Source organism: Oncorhynchus mykiss, chromosome 19 (genome assembly GCF_013265735.2).
Source record: "Oncorhynchus mykiss isolate Arlee chromosome 19, USDA_OmykA_1.1, whole genome shotgun sequence".
Classification (NCBI taxonomy): Eukaryota; Metazoa; Chordata; class Actinopteri; order Salmoniformes; family Salmonidae; genus Oncorhynchus; species Oncorhynchus mykiss.
In genome coordinates this window covers 66,715,604-66,726,239 of record NC_048583.1, presented here as the reverse complement: position 1 = coordinate 66,726,239, position 10,636 = coordinate 66,715,604, and the positions used below count along the sequence as shown (strand labels likewise).

The window sequence follows — 10,636 nt, the reverse complement described above, 5'->3', positions numbered from 1 at the left end:
GGTTATCTACAAGTCTCTGCTAGGTAAAGCTCCGCCTTATCTCAGCTCACTGGTCACCATAATAGCACCCACTCATAGCACACGCTCCAGCAGGTATATCTCACTGGTCACCCCCAAAGCCAATTCCTCTTTTGGTCGTCTTTCCTTCCAGTTCTCTGCTGCCAATGACTGGAACGAACTGCACAAATCTCTGAAGCTGGAGATTCATATCTCCCTCACTAGCTTTAAGCACCAGTTGTCAGAGCAGCTCACAGATCACTGCACCTGTACATAGCCCATCTGTAAACTGCCCATCTATCTACCTACCTCATCCCCATACTGTATTTACTTACTTATCTTGCTCTTTTGCACCCCAGTATTTCTACTTGCACATTCATCTTCTGCACATCTACCATTCCAGTGTTTAATTGCTATATTGTAATTACTTCGCCACCATGGCCTATTTATTTCCTTATCTTACCTCATTTGCACTCACTGTATATAGACTTTTTGTTTTCTTTTGTTCTACTGTATTATTGACTATGTTTTGTTTATTCCATGTGTAACTCTGTGTTGAATTGTGTCGAATTGCTATGCTTTATCTTGGCCAAGTCGCAGTTGCAAATGTGAACTTGTAATCAACTAGCCTACCTGGTTAAATAAAGGTGAAATAAAAAAACAAAACAAAAACATAATGTATGCATGGTTTTAATTCTGCTTGCACATGTTACAAAATGTTTGAACTTTTCACAGTATATTTGCCCAAAACATGTAAGATTGAAACATTTACCCAAAACTACAATGACTTCATTGATTCATGTGTATGGTTTATTTGGGTGATTTTTACATAAGGAATGATTATATGTTTCATAAAGTGGTATAATATAATTAATATTGTTTTACTATGTTACTAAGCCATGGTCCTATGAGGCCTTGTCAAAATTAGTGAACTACATATGGAATATATTTGGGACACAACATTCTTCTATTGGTCCCGTCTATCCACTGGCTGTAGTGGGAGATGGTGGTGCATAAACCAGGCTTCTATTGAGTCATGGTCTTGTCTATCCACTGGTTGTAGTGGGAGATGGGGGTGTATAAACCAGGCTTCTATTGGTCCTGCCTATCCACTGGCTGTAGTGGGAGATGGGGGTGTATAAACCAGGCTTCTATTGGTATTTTCTATCCATTGGCTGTAGTGGGAGATGGGGGTGTATAAACCAGGCTTCTATTGAGTCATGGTCTTGTCTATCCACTGGCTGTAGTGGGAGATGGGGGTGTATAAACCAGGCTTCTATTGGTCCTGCCTATCCACTGGCTGTAGTGGGAGATGGGGGTGTGTAAACCAGGCTTCTATTGGTATTTTCTATCCATTGGCTGTAGTGGGAGATGGGGGTGTATAAACCAGGCTCTATTGAGTCATGGTCTTGTCTATCCACTGGCTCTAGTGGGAGATGGTGGTGTATAAACCAGGCTTCTAGTGGTGTGGGGGCTGTGCTTTGGCAAAGTGGGTGGGGTTATATCCTTCCTGTTTGGCCCTGTCCGGGGGTGTCCTCGGAGTGGGCCACAGTGTCTCCTGACCCCTCCTGTCTCAGCCTCCAGTATTTATGCTGCAGTAGTTTATGTGTCGGGGGGCTAGGGTCAGTTTGTTGTATCTGGAGTACTTCTCCTGTCCTATTCGGTGTCCTGTGTGAATCTAAGTGTGCGTTCTCTAATTCTCTCCTTCTCTCTTTCTCTCTCTCGGAGGACCTGAGCCCTAGGACCATGCCCCAGGACTACCTGACATGATGACTCCTTGCTGTCCCCAGTCCACCTGGCTGTGCTGCTGCTCCAGTTTCAACTGTTCTGCCTTATTATTATTCGACCATGCTGATAATTTATGAACATTTGAACATCTTGGCCATGTTCTGTTATAATCTCCACCCGGCACAGCCAGAAGAGGACTGGCCATCCCACATATGCTCTCTCTAATTCTCTCTTTCTTTCTCTCTCTCGGAGGACCTGAGCCCTAGGACCATGCCCCAGGAATACCTGACATGATGACTCCTTGCTGTCCCCAGTCCACCTGACTGTGCTGCTGCTCCAGTTTCAACTGTTCTGCCTTATTATTATTCGACCATGCTGATAATTTATGAACATTTGAACATCTTGGCCATGTTCTGTTATAATCTCCACCCGGCACAGCCAGAAGAGGACTGGCCATCCCACATATGCTCTCTCTAATTCTCTCTTTCTTTCTCTCTCTCGGAGGACCTGAGCCCTAGGACCATGCCCCAGGAATACCTGACATGATGACTCCTTGCTGTCCCCAGTCCACCTGACTGTGCTGCTGCTCCAGTTTCAACTATTCTGCCTTATTATTATTGGACCATGCTGGTCATTTATGAACATTTGAACATCTTGACCATGTTTTGTTATAATCTCCACCCGGCACAGCCAGAAGAGGACTGGCCACCCCACATAGCCTGGTTCCTCTCTAGGTTTCTTCCTAGGTTTTGGCCTTTCTAGGGAGTTTTTCCTAGCCACCGTGCTTCTTCACCTGCATTGCTTGCTGTTTGGGGTTTTAGGCTGGGTTTCTGTACAGCACTTTGAGATATCAGCTGATGTACGAAGGGCTATATAAAATAAATTTGATTGATTGATTGATTGCTTCTATTGGTCTTGTCTATCCACTGGCTGTAGTGGGAGATGGGGGTGTATAAACCAGGCTTATATTGAGTCATGGTCTTGTCTATCCACTGGCTGTAGTGGGAGATGGGGGTGTATAAACCAGGCTTCTATTGAGTCATGGTCTTGTCTATCCACTGGCTGTAGTGGGAGATGGTGGTGTATAAACCAGGCTTCTTGCTGGATCCACACTTCTTCCCTCCATTTGAAGTGATCCCAACTGCTACACCATTATACAGGAGAGGACCTCCAGAATCACCCTGCGGGATCACACACACACACACACACACACACACACACACACACACACATTTAATATGAAGGTTCCTCAGACATCTAAAGGTTATTTCTGTCATTACATATATATTTAATTTAACCCTTATTTTACGACTTACGTCCACTTAGAACACATTCTCATTTACAGCATTGACCTGAGAAATAGTTACAGGGGAGAGGAGGGGGAATGAATGAGCCAACTATAAATGAAAGTAGAAAATGTTGAGGGATATTGGTTATTTCTGTCTATCTATACATCATCAGGAATTTATCAATGGAAGATTTAGACATTTTTTTTTAAATGGAGGATGTAGACATATTAATGTAAATGGAGGATTTATTCAAATTATTTAAATGGAGGATCTAGACATATTATGTAAATAGGGGATTTATTCAAATTATTTAAATGGTAGATCTAGACATATTATGTAAATGGGGGATTTATTCAAATTAATTTAAATCGAGATCTAGACATATTATGTAAATGGCAGAATTATTCTAATTTAAATGGAAGACTTATTCAAATTAATTTAAATGGAAGATTTACACTCATTAATGTCATTGCGAAGATGTAGAGATATTAATGTTCATGTAAAATGTAGACATATTAATGTAAATTGAAGCTGTTGACATATTTACGTAAATTGAAGATGTACACAAATTATTGGAAAAAAAGAGAAATAGACCTATTCATGTAAATGGTAGATTTGGACATATTAATGTAAATAGTCGATTTTGACAAACTTCTTGCTCCTACTTGAGACGCAGATGTCTCAAGTAGACACCTGGAAATGCAAATGCGCTACGCTAAATGCTAAATGTACTCGTTAAAACTCAAACCTTAATCAAAATTCACATGCAGGGTATTGAATTAAAGCTACACTCGTTGTGAACCTAGCCAACGAGTCAGATTTTTAAAATGCTTTTCGGCGAAAGCATGAGAAGCTATTATCTGATAGCATGCAACACCTCAAAATGCCTGAATGCGACGTAAACAAAGACTTTGCTTATCCGGCGCTACACAAAACGCAGAAATAAAATATAAAACATTCATTACCTTTGACGAGCTTCTTTCTTGGCACTCCTATATGCCCCATAAACATCACTATTGGGTCTTTTTTTACGTTTAAACCGGTCCATATATACCCAAAATAGCTTTCTATGGAAGCTGTGTCATTCAGAAAAAAACATCGTTTTTAAACGCTGCGTCATTTTTTTAAATTAAAAAAGTCGACGATAAACTTTCACAAAACACTTCAAAATACTTTTGTAATCCAACTTTAGGTATTAGTAAACGTTTATAATGTATCAAAATGATTACAGGGCGATGTATATTCAATAGCTCCTCGTCTGCAAATCAATGGCTGCCAATGTGCACATTCAAAACATCCTGGTGGAGACCGGAAGAAACGGAATCCAGTTAGTTGGATTTACCAACAAAAAACTCAATTGAAAATGACGACAATGGCGACATCGTGTGGAAGCTGTAGGAATTGCATGCAGGTCGATAATACATTTTGTGCCCTTTTAACAACTCATGAAAGTGACGCATGGAGTGAGTGTTTTCTATCTACACATACTAATCATATGCATATACTATATTCCTGGCATGAGTAGCAGGACGCTGAAAAGTTGCGCGATTTTTAACAGAATGTTCGAAAAAGGAGGGGGTTGACTTAACAGGTTTTAACTTAAATTGAAGATGTGGACATATTAATGTAAAAAGGAAGATGTAGACATTCATTTAAGTGAAAGATGTAGACATATTAACGTAATGGAAGATTCATACATATTTTTGTCATTTGATGATGAAGAGATATTAATTTCAATGGAGGATGTAGACTATGGAGGTGTGTCTACAATGGAGGATGTAGACTATGGAGGTATGTCTACAATGGAGGATGTAGACTATGGAGGTATGTCTACAATGGAGGATGTAGACTATGGAGGTATGTCTACAATGGAGGATGTAGACTATGGAGGTATGTCTACAATGGAGGATGTAGACTATGGAGGTATGTCTACAATGGATGATGTAGACTATGGAGGTATGCCTACAATGGAGGATGTAGACATGTTGTTGTAAATGGAAGTTAAAGAAATGGAAATGTAGACATATTAATTTAAATGGAAGATATAGACATATTAATATAAATGGAAGATATAGACATATTAATGTAAATAGGTGTAGACATATTCATATAAATAGAAGATGTTGACATATTAATGTAAATAGATGTTGACATATTAATATAAATAGATGTAGACATATTAATATAAATGGAGGATGTAGACATATTAATATAAATAGATGTAGACATATTAATATAAATAGAAGATGTTGACATATTAATGTAAATAGAAGATGTAGACCTATTAATATAAATAGATGTAGACATATTAATATAATTAGATGTAGACATATTAATATAATTAGATGTAGACATATTCAAGTAAATGATAGATGTAGACATATTATTGTGAAGTTCACATGTAGACATCCTGTCTCAGTCTCCGGTATTTACCCTGCAGTAGTTATGTGTCGGGGGGCTTGGGTCAGTCTGTTATACCAGGAGTATTTCTCCAGTGTCCTGTTTGAATTTAAGTATGCTCTAATTCTATCTTTCTCTCTTTCTTTCTCTCGCTCTCTCTCTCTCTCTCTCTCTCTCTCTCTCTCTCTCTCTCTCTCTCTCTCTCTCTCTCGGGGGACCTGAGCCCTTGGACCATGCCTCAGGACTACCTGGCATGATGACTCCTTGTTGTCCCCAGTTCACCTGGCCGTGCTGCTGCTCCAGTTTCAACTGTTCTGCCTGCGGCTATGGAACCCTGACCTGTTCACTGTGATTACTATTATTTGACCCTGCTGGTCATTTATGAACAGTTGAACATTTTGGCCATGTTCTGTTATAATCTCCACCCCGCGTAGCCAGAAGAGGACTGGCCACCCCTCAGAGCATGGTTCCTCTCTAGGTTTCTTCCTAGGTTTTGGCCTTTCTAGGGAGTTTTTCCTAGCCACCGTGCTTCTACACCTGCATTGCTTGCTATTTGGGGTTTTAGGCTGGGTTTCTGTACAGCACTTTGATATATCAGCTAATGTAAGAAGGGCTATATAAGTACATTTGAAGTGATTTGACATATGAATATAAATGGCAGATGTTGACATGTAAAAGTGAATGAACATGTAGACATATTAATTTAAATGGAGGATGTAGACAATATTGAAGATCTGGTGGATTTCTTTTTTTATAGTCTACATTATTTTACAGAATATTTTGTGGTAGACTTACATCACAGGTGTCACTCTGTTTGCTGGCCGCACACAGCATGTTTTTGGTGAACTTCCTGCCATAGTAGTCACTGCGGCCGCATCGAACACGGTTCATCACAGCGATGACCAGTTCCTGTAGCTTGTCAGGACGCGACCCCAGGTTGTTCAGTGACCCCCACCCCGCCGTGTTGACCTCCTGTTCCGTGGCGGGGTCAGCCCCATCGTCACTCTGGAACTTCAGGGACTTTACTGCATCACTGGCAATGATTGGCCGGTCCAGCTGCCAATCACAGAGTAGATTTCTTTCTCAGAGGTAAGAGAATGTGTAGAGTATGTCCTAACTGGCACCCTACTTCCTAGTGCACTACTTCTGGCCAAAAAAGGAGTCAAAGTGGTCAAAGGTAGTGCACAATGACCGTAATAGGATGCCAAAATGGAGGCAAACCATAAGGGTGTCTTCAAACCATATACATAAACTGTTGAACTTGGGTTGAATTGACTTGGCAGTTAAAGGGGACTGACACAGAGGAGAGAGAGAGAGACAAGACTGGTGTGTGACTTACCTTGACCAAAGCAATGTCATTATCATAGTTAGAGATGCTGAAATCAGGGTGACTGAACACTTGAACAATGTCAAAGGTTTGTTTAGAATCCTCCGGTTCGCTCAGAGAGTGAGCTCCTAGGACCACCTTCCTCCCTTCTGACCTGTCAATCAAAACAAACAGCACAAACAAAGATCAGTTACAACAACATAATGACGATGACGACAACACATGCTGCTCTGAGCAGTGAATCATTTCATCATCACCATCATCATCATCTTCACAAACATTTTAAATAAGTCGCAAAATTTATAATGTGCTGCAAAATGTAGTTAATATAATTTATGCATCAGTTTGAGTGGACAATCTGAGCATCATTTTACTTTCCAAATGTCCATTTACTGTAATTGTGCATATACAGTGAACTCGTACTACTGTAAAATGTTCCTATAACACCGCTACGGTAGAAACATGAGAACCTACACTACAGGAGAACTCACCCAGAGAGGAAGCAGTGTGCGGCGCTCATCACCCACTGATCGGCCACCAGAAACCCTCCGCACTCATGTTTCATCCTGCCTCCGTCGGCGACCTGCAGTGAGGCCATGTATGGACGGGAGTGGGCCTCCGCCTCTCGTCCACCGGTGATAGCATCACCTGAACATGCGCCGCAGATAGAGATTCATAAATGTGGATCTAAACATGTCGATAGGTGCATAGATATCTTTGATCTGATGGCGTTTTAGGAGCAGGCTATTCTGTCCATAGAACATCAGAACAGAAATGGGCCTAAGGGTTCATCTAAAAAGTATAATGGTAATTCATATGTCATGCCAATAAACACCTGAAAGCAAGCGGTGTAGGTCATAATTTCTAATTGAGAAAAGCCAGTATTGTAGAAGAATAAACTTACTGCATAAAAAGACAGCCAGCAGAGCAGCAGTCAGGAACAGCCGTCTCTCACAGCCCATTGTGTCAGTCTGTTTGGTTACAGTGTCTCTCAGAGCAGAGAACACACAGTATTATTCTGAACGCAGAAAGGGAGGAAATATATAAATCAGCCAAGTTGGCGCAGAGAGGCGAGGGGAGGACATGCCTCCAACATTCCCACAACTCCAACAGGAAAAACAGGGAGGGAGATTGTCAGTGTGGTGCCAGGACAACAACCTCTCCCTCATCGTCAGCAAAACAATGGAGCTGATCGTGGACAACAGGAAACAGAGGGCCGAGCACACCCCCATCTACATATTGGAGCAGGTCAAGATCTTCATGTTCCTCGGTGTCCACATCACTAAGTGCTAAACATGCTCAACACATTCTCATACAGTTGTGAAGAGCTACGTGAAGAGCTACGGCAATGCCTCTTCCCCCTCAGGAGACTGAAAAGATTTGGCATGGGTCCTCAGATCCTCTAAAAGTCCTACAGCTGCACCATCGAGAGCATTTTGACTGGCTGCATCACCGCTTGGTACCGAAACTGCCTGGCATCTGACCGTAACGGGCTACAGAGGGTAGTGCGTAAGGCCCAGTACATCACCGGGGCTGAACTCCCTGCCATCCAGGACCTCTACACAAGGCGGTGTCAGAGGAAGGCCCTAAAAATGGTCAAAGACAATAGCCAACCAAGTCATACACTGTTCTCTCTGCTTCCGCATGGTAAGCTGTACAGATGCACCAAGTCTAGAACCAACAGGACCCTGAACATCTTCTACTCCCAAGCCTTAAGACTGAACATCTTCTACTCCCATGCCTTAAGACTGAACATCTTCTACCCCAAGCCTTAAGACTGAACATCTTCTACCCCCAAGCCTTAAGACTGAACATCTTCTACTCCCAGGCCTTAAGACTGAACATCTTCTACCCCCAAGCCTTAAGACTGAACATCTTCTACCCCAAGCCTTAAGACTGAACATCTTCTACTCCCAGAGGCCTTAAGACTGAACATCTACTCCCAGGCCTTAAGACTGAACATCTTCTACTCCCAAGCCTTAAGACTGAACATCTTCTACTCCCAAGCCTTCAGACTGAACATCTTCTACCCCAAGCCTTCAGACTGAACATCTTCTACTCCCAAGCCTTAAGACTGAACATGTTCTACCCCAAGCCTTAAGACTGAACATCTTCTACCCCAAGCCTTAAGACTGAACATCTTCTACTCACAAGCCTTAAGACTGAACATCTTCTACCCCAAGCCTTAAGACTGAACATCTTCTACCCCCAAGCCTTAAGACTGAACATCTTCTACCCCCAAGCCTTAAGACTGAACATCTTCTACTCCCAAGCCTTAAGACTGAACATATTCTACTCCCAAGCCTTAAGCCTGAACATCTTCTACTCCCAGGCCTTAAGACTGCTAAACAACTCATCAAATGGCTACCTGGACTACCTACATTGACCCTTTTTGCACTCACTGTACCCCTAACCTCAATTACCTGGTACCCCTGCACCTCCACTCAGTACTGGTACTCCCTGTATATAACCATGTTATTACCTGGTTCTCCCTGTATAGAGCCATGTTATTACCTGGTACTCCCTGTATATAGCCATGCTATTACCTGGTACTCCCTGTATATAACCATGTTATTACCTGGTACTCCCTGTATATAGCCATGTTATTACCTGGTACTCCCTGTATATAGTCATGTTATTACCTGGTACTCCTTGTTTATAGCCATGTTATTACCTGGAAGTCCCTGTATATAGCCATGTTATTACCTGGTACTCCCTGTATATAACCATGTTATTACCTGGTACTCCTTGTTTATAGTCATGTTATTACCTGGTACTCCTTGTTTATAGTCATGTTATTACCTGGTACTCCTTGTTTATAGCCATGTTATTACCTGGTACTCCCTGTATATAGCCATGTTATTACCTGGTACTCCCTGTATATAACCATGTTATTACCTGGTACTCCCTGTATATAGCCATGTTATTACCTGGTACTCCCTGTATATAGTCATGTTATTACCTGGTACTCCTTGTTTATAGCCATGTTATTACCTGGAAGTCCCTGTATATAGCCATGTTATTACCTGGTACTCCCTGTATATAACCATGTTATTACCTGGTACCCCTGCACCTCCACTCAGTACTGGTACTCCCTGTATATAGCCATGTTATTACCTGGTACTCCCTGTATATAACCATGTTATTACCTGGTACTCCCTGTATATAACCATGTTATTACCTGGTACTCCCTGTATATAACCATGTTATTACCTGGTACTCCCTGTATAGAGCCATGTTATTACCTGGTACTCCTTGTATGTAACCATGTTATTACCTGTTACTCCCTGTATATAGCCATGTTATCACCTGGTACTCCCTGTATATAGCCATGTTATTACCTGGTACTCCCTGTATATAACCATGTTATTACCTGGTACTCCCTGTATAGAGCCATGTTATTACCTGGTACTCCCTGTATATAGCCATGTTATTACCTGGTTCTCCCTGTATATAACCATGTTATTACCTGGTACTCCCTGTATATAACCATGTTATTACCTGGTACCCCTGCGCCTCCACTCAGTACTGGTACTCCCTGTATATAGCCATGTTATTACCTGGTACTCCCTGTATATAACCATGTTATTACCTGGTACTCCCTGTATATAACCATGTTATTACCTGGTACTCCCTGTATATAACCATGTTATTACCTGGTACTCCCTGTATATAACCATGTTATTACCTGGTACCCCTGCACCTCCACTCAGTACTGGTACTCCCTGTATATAACCATGTTATTACCTGGTACTCCCTGTATATAACCATGTTATTACCTGGTACCCCTGCACCTCCACTCAGTACTGGTACTCCCTGTATATAACCATGTCATTTTTACTCGTAATTCACTGAAGTGACTTATTTTACTTGTAAGTCACTTCAACTCTGCGTT

At 41.7% G+C, this 10,636-nt stretch overlaps 1 protein-coding gene across 1 annotated transcript; it reads right to left on the bottom strand.

Annotated features, from left to right (window-relative positions):
• Positions 1 to 2,643: 2,643 nt before the first annotated feature.
• Positions 2,644 to 7,806, bottom strand: cfd (complement factor D (adipsin)). Its single transcript, XM_021593675.1, has 5 exons — positions 7,646 to 7,806; positions 7,233 to 7,389; positions 6,754 to 6,895; positions 6,210 to 6,470; positions 2,644 to 2,906 (listed from the first exon to the last, which is right to left on the bottom strand). The coding sequence occupies exons 1-5, from the start codon at positions 7,701 to 7,703 to the stop codon at positions 2,757 to 2,759; spliced, it is 768 nt and encodes a 255-aa protein (XP_021449350.1). The 5' UTR covers positions 7,704 to 7,806; the 3' UTR covers positions 2,644 to 2,756.
• Positions 7,807 to 10,636: the final 2,830 nt, after the last annotated feature.